At 59.4% G+C, this 18,706-nt stretch overlaps 2 protein-coding genes across 4 annotated transcripts in view; both read right to left on the reverse strand.

The window, feature by feature from the left end:
* Nucleotides 1-2,853: 2,853 nt before the first annotated feature.
* SMIM38 (small integral membrane protein 38) lies at nt 2,854-6,381 on the reverse strand. The gene has a single exon (XM_053202812.1). The coding sequence runs from the start codon at nt 6,327-6,329 to the stop codon at nt 6,174-6,176; it is 156 nt and encodes a 51-aa protein (XP_053058787.1). The 5' UTR covers nt 6,330-6,381; the 3' UTR covers nt 2,854-6,173.
* The window catches only part of TPCN2 (two pore segment channel 2), a 74,670-nt gene continuing 62,342 nt past the window's right edge, over nt 6,379-18,706 (reverse strand). For all 3 annotated transcript variants that reach the window (XR_008290229.1, XR_008290228.1, XR_008290227.1), the window contains 3 exons: nt 7,996-8,294; nt 7,487-7,591; nt 6,379-7,043 (listed from right to left, as the gene is read on the reverse strand). The gene's annotated coding sequence lies outside the window, so the exon portion shown is untranslated. The remainder of the gene's footprint in view (nt 7,044-7,486; nt 7,592-7,995; nt 8,295-18,706) is intronic.

Below are 18,706 nucleotides of genomic sequence, written 5' to 3' on the forward strand. Positions count from 1 at the left end.
GCCAAAGGGCACAGCTCAAAATCAGCCAAGGACAGAGGTGCGTGGGGCAGAGCCCGGGGAAGCTCTGTGCAGAGAGCTCCTGTGTCCTCTCCTGGTGGGACCATGGACAGTGCCAGCCCCACCCGCAAGGATGTGTGACACACACAGCCAACCAGGAAGCTCCCCCCTAAAGCGAGCTTGGTGTGCAGTTTTTGTCAGACTCGACCCCCTAGATACGGCTGACCCCCCCCACCCGTCCAGCCTTCAGTCTCCCCGCCCCCTTCTGGAGATGGGGAGGAAACTGCGTGGCCAAAGCCCCTGTAAGAGGTCACCTTGTTAGACTGACTGTCCCACGTGGCCCAAGGTCCCAGGCTGACAAGGACACTCAGAGCATTGCCAGGGCCTAAAGATCCCCTCCCTGGGAAGAGACCAGAACTCCCTGTGGGTACTTTATTCATTACTACCCAGCAAGTCACGTAAAGGAGATGACTAACCATGCCCACGACGCTCCTGATCGTGACACAGCCAACCCCGTGGCACAGGGAACCCCTGATCCCAAGTAGATCCTGTCCCCCGTGACGATTAGCCACTCGACATGTGAGCAGCCTCCGTGCTCCCCACAAAGGCGGTGGCTGCGTTCTGTGCGTCTGGGCTAAGCTGTGGTGACATCTGCCAGAGCGCGTGGCCCAGAAGCTTGCTCCGGAGGGGGCCTCGGTGTCAGCCGTCTGAAGGTCCGAGCAGAGCGCCAGGACCTCCCACAGGGCGTGGGGCATCGCAGCGGGAAGCAGGAGGGACAGACGTGGTCAGGTCTGCCCTCGGGGGTCCGGGTTGACCCTCATCTGCCCCTGCCACGTTCCCTCCCCACGGCCGGCCTTGCGTGGGCGTCCCCACCGGCCCCTTCCCTCCCTCCCAGGGTCTCCCGTCCCCAGTCAGTCTCACCTGCGGCATCCAAAGTGCGCCCCGAAACCGACAGAAGGGAGCAGAAGGGAAGGGAAGCTTCCGAGCGGCTGACACAGGTGTTCTGTTCGCTGCTCTTATAAATGGGGTTTTTCATGCCAACATGTGCCCGTGCGGTCGGTGGCTTAGAAACAAAGCCATCCATCCCACTGCCAGTGCCCCGAGCATGTCCTTCTCCTCCCCAGGGCTCCTACCCCTCTTGTACCTGCCACCTCTCTCCCAGTCCCTCAGGCGACGCCCCACCCCGGAACCACGTCCAGCCCCCGAGAACGTCTCCCCCCCGACTCCAGGGCTGGGTGATGACGCTGCTGGTACTTCCCTACCCATCAGGATAGAGAACAGCTCCCTGTTAAGAGAGAACTTCCTTTTCGGGTTAAAAACGTATCAATCTATTATCTACTTCTGTTTTTGATGAGTTTTGAGGTTGGATGCGCCTTTTACCCCAAGACCTTTGGAAATACCCCGAAGGAAACTATCAGGTTATGTCTCTCTTCGGAGCTATTACTGTGGTAAGTTGTATTAACTGACTTTCTGGTATTCAACCCTCCCTGCGTTTCTGGAACCCACCCTACTCGGTCATGATGTTTTATCCCTCTGATGTGATACTTAATTCAGCGATTCGTACTTTTGCACCAATATTTCTAAGTGACATCGACAGGCATTTCCTCTTTCCGTGTGTCTTCGGGAGACTTGGGTCCCAGTGAGATGCTTACTCCACGGAACTGAGAGCACTCCTTCTTTTGTGAGCTAGAGCACTTTAGCGTTGAGTATGGGTAGTGGTAGGGGTCCTCCGTTGAAACATCCTGGGCCTTCATGCCTTGTTTTAAAGGAGATGTTGCGCGTGGTCTCAGCCTGCCAGTAACCAAGGCTGTGGTTAGACCCGCCCCCGGCTTCCTATTGGGATTGTAAGATGCTCTTCAGCAGCAACGTCAGGAGACTTTGAAGAAATGAAGGCTTGGAGCCACAAATTACATGGCACACCTGGGGCCACACAGCAAGGTCGCAGCGGGAGAGACAGAGAGCGTATGACCTTTCGTTCAGGTCAACGGTGGGAGGCTAGGGTTTCAAGAGTTCACTCTTTAGTGATGAATTTAAAACATAGGAATGGGATCGATTGTTAGGGGTTTTTTTCCCCTCTAAAATGCCACTGAAATACACACCTAAAAATGATTAAGATGGGGACACCCGGGTGGCTCAGTCGTTTAAGCCTCCAACTCTTGATTTCGGCTCAGGTCATGATCTCGAGGTTCGTGGAATCGAGCCCGGCATCGGGCTCTGCGCTGACAATGCAGAGCCTGCTTGGGATTCTCTCTCTCTCCCTCTCCGCCCCTTCCCCTCTCTCTCTCAAAATAAATAAATAAACATTTTTTTAAGGGTTAAAATGGTAAATTTTACCTTGTGTGTATTTCAACACAATATTTAAAGAGAAAAAGGAGAAGGAAATACATAAGAAATGTTATTTTTAAAAAATCCAGGACTTGGGGACATTTGTTAATTCTATCACTTTGTTATTACGCTAATTTCCTCTCTTCATTTCTGTCTTCCGTTTCTCTTTGCTTTGTTCTATTGTTCTTTTTTCAATTTATTGAGTCATATACTTAATTCATTGATTTTCATTCTCTCTCATTTGTATAGTATTTATGGCAATGACTTTTCCTGTAAGAACAGCTTTGGCTGCATCTCATAAGCTCTGCTGTGTAGTACTGATGTTATAACCTCAAACCATCCTTCAGAAAGCTCCCTTTCCGATGACACATGCGTTCCTATAACACACAGCACACCTGCCCACCAGGGCTCATTCTCTCTATTATGAAGTTCTGGCACAATGCTGTGCAATATAAAAATAATGTGGGCTGCACATGCGCTTTAAGATTTTCTAGTAGCAACATTAAAACGCATTAAAAGAAACAGGTGAAATGAATTTTAGTATTTTATTGAACCCAGTCGTGTCCAAAATATTATTATCATTTCGGTAATGTATCATTTCAATATCTCTTCATTGGCACTGACCACCCTTCCAGTACTTAATAGCCACGTATGCCTAGCGCAGATCCAGCATCCGTGACCAGGGTCCTGGTCTCTCTGCCCACTTCTCAGCTCCCAGCCTGCAAGCCGCTGTGTTTTCTACGTTGCATCCACGGTGCTTTCACATTGTGAGGGCTGAACAATGCTTGCCGGGTTGAGCACAACATCTCCCCCTCCATTTATCCGTCTGCTGGCCCTCGTTATCATTCATTTACCCATCAGCATTTCGTGTCCCAAATGAGGACAATTGCAACGAAGGGCAAAGGGTCAGTGGCAGAGACGGCCAGTTGCCCGTCTAATATCCACGTAGTCTTCCTTTATTTAATTTTTTTAATGTTTTATTTATTTTTGAGACAGAGAGAGACAGAGCATGAGCAGGGGAGGGACAGAGAGAGAGGGAGACACAGAATCTGAAGCAGGCTCCGGGCTCTGGGCTGACAGCTCAGAGCCCGACGCGGGGCTCAAAGTCACGAACCGTGAGATCATGACCTGAGCCGAAATCGGAGGCTTAACCGACTGAGCCACCCAGAAGCCCCTATGTAGCCTTCCTTTATAATAGAATCCTCACATGATCTAGGGTGGCAATGAGCCCCGCTAACAAACTCCACTTCTCAGCCGCCCCTGCATGTAGGGGTGTCATGTGACATGACTCTGGTTTATGAGATATAAACCTAAGGGTTTTAGGTGTCAGAGAATTGCCTCTCCCTCTCTATCACCCTTTTTTCTCTTCCTGCCTGGAATGTCACTCAGGATGCCTGGAGTAGCAGCAGCCTTTTTGTGACCATGAAGACCGAAGCTGCACGTGAGAGCAGAAATATGGAAGGATCTGAGCCGGTGATAATATCATGGGGCTGCCATACCCCGGTCCGGGAATCCCAAGTGCCAGACCTCTTGCTACACGAGAAAATAAACATGAAAGGGGAACAAAAGGCTTCTCTTGTTTAAGTCACTGTTTACTCGTCTGTCACTTGCAGCTAGGTGTGGTTGCTGCCTGATATCAGGCCAGGGCACATCCTGTCATTCACTCAGACGCCGCGCGGCTCGAGTGCCTGTTCTGAGCCGGGCAGGCGTCATAAGGCTGTAGATGGCCGGCCTGGTGCATCGCTGCAGAGACCCGCGCCCAGGAGAACGTATCCGTTGTGAATCAAGACACAACGCAAACTGGCTTCGGCGGCGGGGGGAAGAAAGGTACCGACCAGTGTAACTCCAAAGGGGCTCAAACAGCCCTGGCAGAATCTGGTTTTCTTGCACGGTCCCACGTTGGCAGGAGCCTCCGGCTTCTGTCCCCTCTGCCAGACCACCCCAACAGCAGGGGCGGCGGTGAGAGCCCCAGCATCCTGGCTCACTGGACCAAACGGCGCACCTCGAGTATGGGCCGAAGCGCCATCACACGCACCCGTGTGCACACGCAGGCTGCACGCAGATTACACGCAAGTCTGCAACTGGTCCCATTAACACGCTGTGTGCAGGGACTTTTCCTCCCTCGGGTGGGGGCGGGGCCTGCTATGCGCGAGGTAGAGGGGTCTCCCGGGACGGGGAACGTCCCGTTTTAAACCTGGGTCCGTCCCAGGCGAACCGGAATGAATGGCCACCCGCCCTCCTTTGATACCCGATCCTGAGAACACACGTGGTTCTTCTTAAAGAGACCGCTAAGATCACGCGTGATTTTAAAAGGGCATTGAACGCCATTTTCTTTCAGGGCAACGAGAACACCTCCTCCCCTGACCCCTACCATCAGGTTCTGGACGCGGTGGGGGCGTGAGTTCTGTTGCTCCCACAACCCCCCAGGACAGCCGCCCTCCAGCCCCTGATGAATCAACGCACACCAAGCCCCTCCCACCACCACCACCACCACGACCGCGCAGACTCTCTGGACCGTCATCCAGAAGAAAAGAGGCTCATCGGCCATCCGCCCCCAGACACCCCCCCATCAAAATCTCTCGAGTGGGTCAGCCCCGCCCCCAGAAGGTCCCCGCTTCCGCCAACTGGCTCCCCCGGCCCTGAGGTTGCCTGGAGCACGGCAGGTCCTTCGGGGGGCAAATCAAGATCTCCTCGGCGCCGGTGAGTTCGTCAGGTCCCGCCGCTCCCCCGGCTCGGGCCTGCGGTCCCTCTGCCGGGACGCCGCAAGGCAAGACGGGTGGCACCGGGCCGGGCCTTCCCGAGTCTGCTCGCCCAGGTCCGCAACACCAGCTCCCTAAGACTCTGCTCTGACAGGTGTCCCCGGTCCTGTGCAACCAGGCGCCAGCCTCCCAAGGACATCTTGTCCCTGCCCCTGCTTCTCCGTCTGGGGAGCCCGGCCATCGTGTTTGCTAAAATCCGCAGGGTGCTTAGAAGGAGCCACCAGGTCGAGAACCTCAGAGCCACCGGGTGCCGCTCCGAGGCGGGGTGTGACGGGCAGGCGCCGGCTCCTGGGGCCCGAGTCAACCCTCCCGCCTGCCCGCCTTCTGAGGCGCGTCTCAGCCACACGCTTCCAAGCACCGAGGAAGAGAGGCACTCACTGGGTCCCTGGTTTCTCTCCTGCACTGTCCTCCACGAGTCCAGCAGGGTGCAGGCTGGGGGGGCTGCCGCCCCGCCCCTCGTCCAACCCTCCTCGTACCCTTCTGAGGAGGGAGGGATTATTGCGCCCATTTTAGAGACAGAGATTTCCTTCCCCGCGGCCAACCAGAGCCGGACTCGCACTCAGGTGTCGAGCCTGTCCTGAGACCCTCTGGGGGGTCTGCTCTGGGGAAACCAAGGCAGCCGTCTGAACTTACTATTATCCCTCCGGGGAGCAGGAGGAAGCCGAGGGGCAAGGCAGCGTTGGGTGGCAGGGCTGGCTCGTGACGTGGCCACGTCTGTCCCCTCGGCGCCCACCCCAGCCCCTGTGGCTCATCCCCACCTCCTCCCGCAAACATACTTACAAAGACGTGGAGGCAGAGCGGACCGCGCCCCCCACGATTGCTCCCTCTAGCTGTGGACCCCAGACCCTGACGGAAGGACAGACAGGCCGTGGTGGCCCCTGTCCCGACATGGGATGGGCTGGTGACCAGGACAGCTCAGGGCCAGTGGGTGGGGCGCCACGGTCCATCTCTGCCCTGCGGGTAGGAGCCGGGGGTCGGTGGCCTGGCCCTCCCCGCACGCCCTCGGCTCAGGAGAGGACGCCTCTGGGGCAGCGCCCTCCTGGAGGGGCTGGCGGGGAGGGTGACGCTCAGAGTCCCCGGCCGGCAGAGGCCCTAGTCCTCCTTGGGCTTCTGGGGGTGCCGCCGGGCCAACTTATAGTCTATGTAGGTCCCAAGGCAGGACCAGAGAATGAAACGGGCTAACAGGACAATGACCAGCAGGACCAGGAGCGGGTCAGGGCCCGTGCTTCCCTCCCACCAGGAGGCCATGCCGAGGGTGGGGGCCCCCACTGGGGTGCGGGCTGTGCCGGGGGGGGGGGGGGGGGGGGGGGGGGGGAGGGGGAGAGGGGCCTGCTCCCCTGCTCCCCCCGATCGGAGCTCGGGCCTCCCCGGCGGCGAGTGACAGGCCAGAGCGCGAGGCTCGCGGCCTCCCCGGTCAAGAGGCCCGGCCGCATTCACGGGCCCACAATGGTCGCATTGTGGCGAGGCCGCGAGCGCCCCCCTCTCCGCCGGGCTCCCCGCTCGCCAGCGCTGACGTCACCCCCGGGCGGCTCCGGCGGCAGCTCGGCAGCTGCCGGGCGAGGCCGGCCACCTTCTCGGCGCTTCCAGCCGCCCACGCCCGCGCTTCCGGCGCGCAGACAATCGGGCCCTTTCTCTGCCCAATTAGCTATCGCTCGGCGGCAGGGGGGGGCGTGGCGCGGGGAAGGGGACGCGGGGAAGGGGAGGGGACGCGAGAGGACCCCCCCTTCCCCCCCTCCGCCCGCGAGGGGGTCCGTGGGGGTCGGCGCACCCGCGCGCTGCCACCTGCGTGCGGCGGGACAGACCTGCTCGCTCCCCGCTCCCCCTGCGGAGGCCCTGGCCGAGCTGCCCCTCCCCCTCCCACCTCCACCCCGCGGGTCCCTTCTCACCCTCACCGTGACCCTCGGCCTTGATCCAGCGGGCTCGCGGCTGACCTGGAGCCTCAGCCTGTCTGGGCACCGACCCCTGGAGGGAAAGTGAGGCAGGTGGCTGGGGCCTGACCCGAAGGGAGCGGTGAGTGCGGGTCAGGGGACCAGCACGCTGCTGGGTGCCCGGGCTCCAGATCCCCGACGGCCCTCCCGCCGCCAGAGAGGATGCCCCGAGAAATGTCCCCACACCATCACCGAAGGGACAGCCTCCACCTGCCGTTATCTGCCTGCCACACACACACACAAGCCCAGATGTGCACGCTCCCAGGCACCCACAGCCCCGCACCCCTGCACACCCTGCCCACCCCCCCCCTCGGACCTTCCCCAGCCAGGCTCTGCCTGGGGGAAGAGACAGTGTGGGCACCTCCTCAGACCCTGTGGTCTCATAAGGCAACGGGGCCCCACCTGGAGCTCAGAGGGCCGGGCGGCAGGAGCCGAGGTCGCTGAGAGCGCGTCCTGGGGGGCCCAGCACGTACTCACCCCGGAAAGCGTGCAGTCCCCCCGCAGGTTCCTGGTCAGGGAGAAGGCTCGGGGGCCTCCGGGACTGCCGGCCACCTGACGCCCCTTCCTGAATTTCTTCTTTATCTGCAAAATAAGAATGTGCTCCTTCCAGCCCTCCCAGAAGGTTCTAAGGAGTAAATGCAAAGGCTTTGACAAGGAGCGCAGCCTAAGATGGGCAGTGGGGTAGGGAGGCAGCCCTCACCTGTGGTTTTCCTCAATGAGAAGCCAAGCGAACGTGTGTCCCGTGCTCACCACGGGCCAGTCCCAGGATGAGCCCCACCGGCGCCCTCGCTCAGCGCTCACCCCCCACTGGCTCAGGTATCAGCCCCAGTGAAAGGGCACCGTGCCCTACTTTGCTCTCTGGGTGGCAAATGACTTTCTCTGCCTCTGTCCACAGAGCGAGCGGCCACCAGCGGACCTGGCCAGGTGACCCAGCACATTTGCTGACCCCGACTGTCGCAGAGGTACGGACGTGGCTTCAAACCTACGTGAGAACTTAGCAGGAGCCCAGCGTGGAGGCAGGAAGCACACAGGGCATTCTGGAAGACGTGGCCACCTGGCAAGGGCTTCCAGAATGTTGCAGAAAGTCCTCAGGGGTGTTCAGGAGCCACCTGCCTGGACACACCCGTCTGCATCTGGAGCGAGGTCCCAGGGGGAAGCAGCCATGAACGCGGGGAGGGAGAAGGGACCGGTTCCTGAGCAGGCATTTTGCTCACCTGAGCGGTCAGCGTCTCCAGGTGGGTGTTCTGGGCGAACCCAAGGCACCGAGCGCACGCCAGCTCCCGACCTGGCAGGTGGGGACAGGGTGGCCTTGGGTAAATCCCTCTGTTTGCCAAGCACACCATGGGACCCGCAGAGTCAACAGCGTCCCGGTCACGTGGCATCCACACACCCAGAAGCTCTGGGATCACGGAGGCCTCCCAGATCCTGCTCAGATGCCCCCGGGCCCCAGAGTCAGCGAGGCCAAGGTCAGCACGCCCTTCGGGAGAGGAAGTGAATGTCCCCAGCCCCCGGACAGTGTCACGGCTGTGCCCCCCGCTGACTTCTCCCGAGAAGGGTGTACGTGACACACAGCAGGTGCAGCAGACCCTAGATGGATAAGGTGGCCGTCGCCCAGAAGGAGAAAATAGTTCGGCGATGAGAAAGTGCATCAGACAGGCCAGCTCTGATGTCCCGCAGTTCCCACCGTGTCCTGTGGGGTGGGCACCGCGTGCTCCCCACTCTACTCATCTTACAACTAGCAGAGGTGATGGGCTTGGGACACGGTCAGGGCTGCACCCTGGTCTCTGGGACCTTTTACCCACCTCTGTGCCCCCGACCCCTAGCTTCAGTAGCTCTTTACTCCTCCAGGGAACATGCTGTGGGGGCCGCACAGCACTGCGACCCAGGACCAGCTGGGGGCAGGGGGGAACGAACGCCCAGCTCCCCTGCAGATCAGGACAAACCCGAAGGTCAAAACAGGCCCCAGAATTCTGCTCCAGATCACCGTGAACTTGGGACATCTTCCCGGCTTCCCCCTTCCCTCCTGCCCTCCCCCTGAACACAACCCGTGACAAAGATGACGAGTGTCCCCCTTAAAGGGAGTCAGAGTTTCCCACGACGCACAGAGCTGAGCAGGGGCGACCCCAGCCCGGGGGGGTCTGGGATGGAGGTGTGTCCCAGTCCGCCCCCCCCCCCCCACCCAGACCAGCTTGCACTGCAGGTGACAGCACTGGAATCAGCCCCGGGGGCCCCATTTCAGTTGGCGGCTCTCATCGGGGCGTCCTGCAATGCCCCGGGCCTCGGCTGCCTACTCCATAAAAGGGGGCAACAGCGCCTTCCCCGTGTCTGCGGGTAAGGCCAGGGGTAAGCCTGCTTTGCAGGGGAAGTACATCACTGCTCAAAGGCGGCAGGCGGCCAGCAGACTTCAGGGACTCCAGGGGAGGAGCTGGTCAGTGACGCTGGCCCCTCTCCCCCCGGGGTCCATCCGGCATATCACCCTGGTTTCGGTCGGTCGGTTGATTCTGTTTTCCGCTTTGACCACGGCGCTGACGTCCTCTGAAATCTCTGACGTGCGTCTAGCCCGCGAGCTCCCACCAGATCCCCCCCGTCCTGGCACCTAGTAGGCGCTCAGCAGGAAGGTGTCCCGTGTACCGGGGCCAAGAGCCCACAGGGAAGGAGGCCCCTGTGTCCATGAGACCGGCTTCCGCCCAAAGTATAAAACCAGCAGCCACAACTGTGCCGAGAGCGAGGCACTCGGAGGTGTTGGCGGCTGACCGATCAAGATCATCATTTTTCCTTTGTATCCAAGCAAGACACGCTTGCGCTCACCAAAAGGAAACGTGCGAACCCCACGGAAATACGTGAGTTAGGAGAGAATGAGCGTCCACCACTTCTGCACGACAGACACGAGGCGGGGGAGACGGCGAGGACCGGTGCGCAGCGGGCGCGAGCACCCTGGGACGGATTGAGGCCGGTTTACCTCTCCCCCCCCCCCCCGCCCCGCCCCCGGAAGACTGCGTCTCAAACCCCTCAAGCCAACAGAACACGCATTTCAAAACCGGGTTTCCCCTGAAACGCACCGTTCCGAACTCACAGACGGGCGGAAATTAATTTTCTTTCTTCCTGCACCACAAAAGCAGATTCAAATCCCAAACAGAGGGACGAGTGGGAGGAGGGGGCAAGTGGCCAAAGCCGCCTCCTCCCTGGAGGGGCGCGGGGGGGGGGGGGGGGGCGGGGGACCCCCGCGCCGGCCGCCTTGTCTCCCGAACCAGGGATGGCCCCGGCCGTTTGAAACATCCCGGCTGCAGGCAGGAAGCCGGGCCGGGGGAGAACGCACTTGAGCTGAGTTATACCCCACCGCCCTTCCAACATCTGAAAGCTGGCGTGTAACTTTGCTCGAGGTGATCAAACAGCTAGTCAAGGACGCTGTCAGGAACAGAATGAAATTCCAAATAAATTAGCCATGTCCGAGAAGCCAATACAACACCGGATTAAGGCTCACAAAGGAAACGCAATTTATTCAGCCTACCTTGTCAGAATCCTTAATAACCCTGCCCCCTCTTTCTCACCTCGGGCCGAGCTCTCGGACGGGAAGGGGCAAAGCGGACCCCGCTCGGGACGCGGGGGGCCACGCGTCTGGGTGTGCGTGCCGCCCAGGTGAGGGTTACGTGGTCACAAAATCGTGCTTTTACGAAGGGCTCGGCGGAGACCCCGCGTGCCGTGCGAGGGGGCGAGATGTCGCCGAGGCCGGCCAGGAAGCATATGCGGCTGGCTCACGTCTGAATGCGAGTTCATACATTAGAATACGGAACGCGGGGGCCCAAGGGAGGAATATTAACCATTTCTGCTTAACTCTTTGGGGTGTGGGAGGGAGAGGCATCCTGCCCGCCTCTTCGGCAAGGCCCATTCCGGCAGGGGGCCTCTGGTCCCCCCCCCCCCACATCACTCCATTTTTCGAAGCCTCGAGTAGGTCGCAGGGACCCAGAGCCCCTTGCAAATACTTGGTATCGTCTGATGGCATTTGTTAATACCGACGACAGCGCTAAAAACAATACCTTTTTTTTTAATCAACGAACCCAGACATCTTTCACAGGCCCCGGCCAACGCTCTTGGAAAGAGTTAACCGTTTGGCAGCTTTGGGGAGGCACCTTTGAAGGCTCTGTGGGGATGTATCTGCTTTGCCTAAAGACCTCAGTCAGCCCTTTCTTCTTCCCAGGGAGGCAGGGGAAGAGGCCGGGGAGGGGGGTGGGGGGTGCTTGGCCGCCCCGAGGCCTTTGCAATAGAAAAACAGTGGGAATTCTGACGGGAAACTGGAAGGAAGGGATCCTCCGTGCGTCTGAGGCAGGGAATATCAAGATGCTTGAGAAATACACAAAATAAAGATTTTCCCAGAAATGAAAAAAGAAAAAAAAAAAGAGAGAGAGATGACCCAAGTAATATTATTATTATTTTTTAAACATAAAGGAGGGGCGCCTGGGTGGCTCAGTCGGTGAAGCGGCCGACTTCGGCTCAGGTCACGATCTCGCGGTCCGTGAGTTCGAGCCCCGCGTCGGGCTCTGTGCTGACAGCTCAGAGCCTGGAGCCTGCTTCCGATTCTGTGTCTCCCTCTCTCTGACCCTCCCCCGTTCATGCTCTGTCTCTCTGTGTCTCAAAAATAAATAAACGTTAAAAAAAAATTTTTTTTCTTTAAATAAAATAAAATAAACATAAAGGAAGTGTAGTGAGTAGGGCGGGGAGAAAGATGGCAGCCGTTTCCCAAGCGCCCCTGGGCCTCGGTTCCCTTGCTCTTACCTATTTGCAAATTTAAAAGGGAAGCAGAGGATGGGGACCGGGGACGGGGAGACGCTTGGGAGGCCCTCGGCACGGGCCAGAGAGCCACAGGCGAGAGGACACCGTGGGCTCCCAGAGTTGGACTGAGCCACGGAAGGTGCCACCAAATGAGGGTCACGGGACAACCGCCCACAGCCACCCCACGGGCTCGTGTCCTCGTGCCTCCTGGAGTCTCCGTGCTCACCAGCGGGTGCCGGTGATCGGATCCCAGGGGCAGGATGGCTCAGGCTAGCCTGGGCCGGCCCCCGGCCCGCTCCGGAGACTCGTGCTGGCACCCGTGGGCAAACGCGGTTCAAGTTCTTCTAACCCCCAGCTTCCCCCTGCCCCCTGGCTTCCTCTGCTGCTCCGGGTCGGCCCCGTGACGCGCGACTCACGGCCACAGCGGTCCAGTCACGGGGACAGAATAGGGCAAAGGCCAGAATGTGAGGGGAGAGGGGCCCAGCGGTCTTGACAACTTATGAAACACATCGGTGCACAGACCCAGACATCCCGGAGTCCAAGGTCACACAAGTGGCCTAAAATGTACCTGGATTTTGCTTTAATCAGGTACATCCCGCCTTGAAAGAAGAACCTATTAGCAAGTTGCCTCGCAGGGCCACACGGAGAGGCCCCCGGGGCTGGGCAGCGCAGCAGGAGCGAGGGCGGGAGTGGCCGTCACCGCCGTGACCAGAGGTCACCTAGTGGGTTGTCCCCTACGCCGCGAAAGGCAAGACAGGCGCTGGGGTTTGCGGAGGTTTGTCGGGCGACGCCCCAAGTCCAGGACGACTGGGAGCGGCTTCGGCCGTTAGCGTGGCTCGTGCTTGCCAGGATCCAGATCTGCAATTACGGAACGTCAAGAAGGACTGTCACAGAAGAGAGGGTCTTAGAAGCAGCCGGAGAGGCGAGGCGGAGCTGAGGTCCGGGGCACAGGGGGACCCTCCACCGGCCTCTCAACAGCAACGGGGAAGCAGAAAGCACACATCCACATGTTCTGGGTGTTGGAGTAAATCAGCCACCTAAAAGTATACATTGAGGGGCGCCTGGGGGGCTCCCGTCGGTTGAGCGTCCGACTTCGGCTCGGGTCATGATCTCGCAGTTTGTGGGTTCGAGCCCCGCGTGGGGCTCTGTGCTGACGGCTGGGAGCCTGGGTCCCGCTTCGGATTCTGGGTCTCCCTCTCTCTCTGCCCCTCCCCGCCCCCACTCACACTCTGTCTCTCTCTCCAAAAATAAATAAACATTAACAAAAAAATTTTTTTAAACTACAGGCAAAATACATGGGGGAAACTGGGGGAAATATAAACAAGAACACTGTAGAAAACAAGGAAAATCAGGTCCAACTTGGGGAGGTTAAAATGAGAAGTCAAACGTATGACAGACGGCTTATCAGTCGGAGAAGAGGGGACACGTTCTAGGGCCTCACATCCTTGGAAGGAACGTAAAACACCGCTTGACTTAGGCATGTAAAAATTTACGACGCCCGGTCACAGCCTCTGGGGTCCCCACTCGAAGAACAGAGACTGAACCTCTGAGGTGCAAAGCGGTAGAGGAGAGAATCAAATGAGAAAAAAATAAACATGGTGAAAGACGCCGTGCTGACCTTTATACAGCGTTCCGGGGCTGTCTCCGCCTTGACTTTCAGGTTTCGGCTTTAATTCCGCCTTCTGAGAGAGGCCCCCCGAGGACCGCCCCATCCAGGGCTCCGTCTTCAAGGCTGAGGCACAGTCCACGCTCGTTATTCGTGGACCCCTTGTTTGCAAAGTCACCTGCTCCCTGAACTGTCCTCCTCCAAAATCAGTCCCTGTGGCACCTTAGTGATCTCTGGCAGACGCACAGCACCAAGGCGCTTTCCCGGCCCAGGGCAGACAAAGCTCGAGGCTCAGCAGATGGCCTTGCACTTACCCCCGGGGGCCGGGAGGTCTTTGTAACACACGAGAGCGCAGAGAAGTGAATCTGAACCCACGAGCGGGGTCTCCAAGCTCTGCCACTGGTTCCCGCTCCGCCAGCTTGTCCGAAGATGATGTTCACGTTGCCTCAAGTCTCCCCCCGAATCCGTCTCCACCAATGCCCCTTCTGCCCCTACGTGACCTTGACGGGGCCTGACCCAGCTTCCCAGCTCCTCCAGCACCACTGGCCCGAGAGCATCTATGCCAACTGAGCGGAGTCACCGCCCTGGGAGCAAACCCCTCTCTGCGTCCCCCAGCCCGTGGGCTTGGACACCAGCCAGTCACGGTCCTGGGTGCGGAGAAGACATCGCAGACCTCGAGGGCCGGCCCCTTTCCCAGAATGCACGTGGGAGCGTGGTGACGCCGCGGGAAGGCCGCGCTTAAGTGCGGGTGCGCACAAAACCCTTCGTGAGACGAAAGTCGCCACAGTGGATGGGAAATCCGGCCATCACTGCGGAGGACACCTGCCGAGAGGACTTTCGCTCTCCCCCGGCCCCGACCGAGCCCCCACCTCATTTCTGACATTCCTCACCCAGATCATCTGAAATGACACATGGGTTAGGCTAAGCCCGGATGATGGGTTTAACGTTTCAAGTGAATCGGTGCTTCTCTGTGGCCGCGGGTGGGGGACGATGGGGGCGCCCCGGCTAAGCCTCGATACCTAAGGCCCAAAGGACGGCCTCCCCTCCATCAGGAAAGGAACCCCTTCGGTCACATGGGAGAGGTTACGAGGCCAGCGATGCTTCCCGCTCCTAAAACCTCTTTGTTTTCTGTTTTTTAGTATTTATTCTGAGCTTTGTTTCAGGAGCAGAAGGGGCCCTAGGAAGAGAAGCAAAGGAAAGTGGGGATTAAGATAACCCTGGCAAGGGGAGCCGTCTCTCCCGTGACCCTTCCTGTTGAGCAAACATCTGGGGTCCCACACGGGCCTGGGCCGCTCTCCCCGAACGCGGGTCGGCCCCAGAGCCCCCGAAGTCCCCAGTCCGTCGGGGCACCGGAACCAGGGAAGGCATCGGAAGGCCACGGGGGCTGCGGGCGTCTGGGCACCGCTGCACCCCCAAAGGCAGCGGGAAGACGGGGGCATCAGCTACAGGCGGGCAGTGGGGAGGCCCAGCCACCTACTGGGAGGACATACTGGACAGGGGCCAGCAGAGGAGGCCGCGGGGCCGGAAGGAGCACTTCCCCATCCACTCGGCACCTGCCAGACCACAGCGAGACCGCTGGCTGGGCTGGGCCCCGGCCCCCAGGCCCTCGATGGGCCGGTCCAGAGGCGCCACACCCGGCCCAGAGCAGCCCGTACTGCCTCCGCTTTTGGAACAACCACCAAGTACATCCCGTCCTTCTTCCTTCACACAACCCTTGCAACCCTGACATTCTGCAGGAGAGAAAACTGAGGGTCAGAGACACGAAGCCACCCCCACCCCACCGAGACACCACAGCTAGCTGCCGGTGGTGCCGTGTCCACAGTCGGTGAGGCCTGAGGGGGGCGAGGTCTGCGGGCCACTCTGTCCCACGGGACAGAGCACAAACCCCTGCGCAGCCGTCCAGGTCCCCCCGCCGTCTGGCCGTTCTGTGCCTCACCCCTCCTAGGCAATGTCACCCGCACGAACCGGGCTGCTCTCCCCTCTCCCAGGCACACCCCCCCTCGCTCAGCCGCCCCCCCACCTGGGTGCCTCCCCCTGCTTGGTGCAGCCAGTTCCCCGGACAGCCCCCGACAGCCCTCGGCTCCTGTGCTCTCGGGCGCCCTGTGCGGCCCCCTCCCACTCTAAACAGGACCGCCCTGGAAACTCCCAGGGGACTGTGGAAACGCTGGCGTGGGATTTCCGAGCTGGGGTCGCTCACCGACAGGAGGCCGGCCACCCACGGCCACGGGGAGGGGTCAGTGCGGTGGGGAACTGAGTTCCTCTCACCGCCAGCCCTCCAAATGTGGGGAGCTGCTTGGGAGCACAGCCTCCGGCCGGCCCCAGCTGCAGCCTCCGGAGAGACCCCTGGCCACCAGCGAAGCCGCTCCCGATTCCTGGTCCACAGACACTGCCAGTGTTGGCTGCTGCTGTAAGCCCTCGATTCTTCTGGAAACTTGTGGTGCAACGAGAGACACCTGACCACTCCCCTCGTTCTTCTGGGCCCTTCCCTTCCCTGCAGGCCAGGGTCAAGCTCACCCTCCTGCCCCTTCCCGAGGGGCCTGCCCTCGCACTCTGGGTGTGGATTTCACGCTCCCCGGGGCCCGCTCGGGAAACCCTGAGGGGGTCGCCAGTCTCTCTTGGGCCTCCGTTCCCTCCTCCCTACAGTGGGGGTGATCTCGCCCATCGAGGGGCACCCGGTGACGTCTGCACACGTTCTTGGCTGTCACGTTGCGTCGGGGGTTGGTAACTGGCTTCCAGCAGGTAGAGGCGTCGGGTGCTGCTCACACCCTCGCAGACACGGGACCTGATCCACCCAAACCACCGGCGGTGCCACAGCCCAGGAACCTCGAACTCGAGGATTTAGCGAGACGCCCACGACAGAGAGCCCGACGCACGGACAGCCCGTGACAAGGGTGGGTCCCCTTCTCTTCTCCTTTGCGGGGCTCCTGTGCCACCAGGGGTCCCCCAAGCCCTCCAGGCCCCCAGCGGTTGGCCCGGCCGATGGCACAGCCTCCTGCCTGTCCCCCAGGTGCCAGGGAAGGGACACATGGCCGCTGGGCCCAAAGCAAGATCCCAGAGCAGGAATAAAGCAGCCTGAGCCTCTCTTACCTATCTGCTGGCCCGAAGTTCACGGGGAAACCAACAGGACCCCGGCCTCTCCTCCGCCAGGTCGGGGCGCCCTCCCCCACCACGGCCACCGGAGCCTTCCTGGCCTCCCAGCTAAGGAGCATGGTCTCTCCCCCCTCGGGAGCTGGGTGGCCGCACTTCCCCACCAGAACACCTCTGGCTTTAGCACCTGCCGGTCACGGAAAGCGTTCGGGTCGGAGAGGGAAGGGTCAAGAACGTGCACGAGGAATGTCCCAGCCCAAATCCAGAAGCCCCGACTCTGGTGCTTCGCGGGATCCTGACCCTGGAAAACAAAACAGGCCGATAAACTGGCTGTTTCTGCGAAGAGCTCGCTGGGAGCTCCAGACCCAAGGTCTCAGCAGGACCGCCTGCCGCTGAGGGACGCCAAGAGCCTCCCTTGTGCTCCTGCCCCACCCGCCCCTGTCCCCCAGACGGAAGAGTCTGCACACGGGCTGCCTGGCGTCCCCTTGTCGCCCCCGAGAGCCGGCAACAGAGTATCGGGCCACACCAGGCCCTGTACTAGGGCCGTCCTATCTTCATTCACAATGAAACCCTCTCAGTTACAGGCAGCATTGGCAAGGGCCCTGGGACAGCCAGCCCCCGCTCGTCCTGGACCCCAAATGACCCCTGGGTGATTTTCCCTGCAGCACGAGCTTGGTCGCCTGACCGGGCATTTTGTGAGCAGCCCCAACGGCCTCTCTTCATCTCCCCTCGAGATCCCGACCCAAGATCCTGGGGGACCCAAAAAATCACGTCATTCAACTCTCAAATGGCCCCACTCAGCCTCAACCCTGCTTTCCATGGTCCCCTGGGTTTTGTTATTTTTTTAATGTTTATTTTTATTTTTGAGAGAGAGAGACAGAGCATGAGCATGAGCATGAGCAGGGGAGGGGCAGAGAGAGAGGGAGACGCAGAATCCGAAGCAGGCTCCAGGCTCTGAGATGTTCAGCAAAGAGCCCAACGCGGGGCTCGAACCCACGAACCGTGAGATGGTGACCTGAGCCGAAGTCGGACGCTCAACCGACTGAGCCCCCCCGGGCACCCGCATCGGGTTTTGTTGTAATTGGTGACACCCACTAGGTGGATGCCTCTGAGGTCATTCATTCACACTGCAAACATTTATTGAGTGCCTATTGTGTGCCAAAGACCATACACGGGGTCGCTATGACTCCCAAATCCATCAGGGGCCTGGGGAGTCTACCCATCACCTTAAGGAGCATTGTGGGGAGTCGAGGCCGCGTTTAAAAGACTCGCGTACAGGCTCGTTCTCACGCGCAGCTGACACCGCGAAAGTCCGTGGGCGTGCACAACCACGCTATTGTGGGGAGAAAACACAAAACGAGAGAAATCCTTGACCAGGAGGAGCTTACACGCCAGAGGGCAGGCAGCGCCCTCACTCTGAAATAACCACGCACCAGCCATCATCCCAGGTCCCTGCGGGACTGCGATTTGAAACGGCCCGACGCGGAGAGAGCAGACCTGGGAAAGCAACACGGTGCCGGGGGAAATTGGGAAGGCTTGGTTCCGTGCTCAGCTCTGCCGCTCATTACGACACATAACTTATCCCTCTAGAGCTCGGGTTCCCCACCTGAGAAATGAAGCCATAGACGGAAACGTGAAACCTACAGTTATGGAATGTCAACAAGAAGGCAGAGGAGAGGGGCGCCTGGGTGGCTCAGGTAAGCATCTGACTTCGGCTCAGGTCATGATCTCACGGCTTGTGAGTTCAAGCCCCGCATCAGGCTCTGTGCTGGTAGCTCAGGGACTGGAGCCTGCTTCAGATTCTCTCTCTCTCTCTCTCTCTCTCTCTCTCTCTCTCTCTCTCTGTGTGTGTGTGTCTCTGCCCCTCCCCTGCTCACTCTCTGTCTCTCAAAAATAAATAAAAAATTTTAAAAAAAGAAAGACGGCAGAGGAGAAACTCTCTGTGACTTTGAATGGAACAAAGAGCTCCCAGAGGGGCCTAAGCTCCTAAAAGGGTCCTGAGACACGGACCTAAAAGAACACATCGCACATTCGACCTCATCAAAATGAAAGACTTCCACTCCCCAAACAACGCCATTAACAAAATGAGAAGACAAGCCAGCGGCTGGGAGAAATATTTGAAAAAAATACACATCAGATCAATATCTTAGGTCCAACATATACAAAGAGTTCTCACGACTCAATAAGACAAAACAACCCAGTTTTCTAAGGGAGTGTCACCGAAGAAGGAAACTGGG

The sequence above is a fragment of the Acinonyx jubatus genome, chromosome D1, assembly GCF_027475565.1.
Source record: "Acinonyx jubatus isolate Ajub_Pintada_27869175 chromosome D1, VMU_Ajub_asm_v1.0, whole genome shotgun sequence".
NCBI classification, from domain to species: domain Eukaryota; kingdom Metazoa; phylum Chordata; class Mammalia; order Carnivora; family Felidae; genus Acinonyx; species Acinonyx jubatus.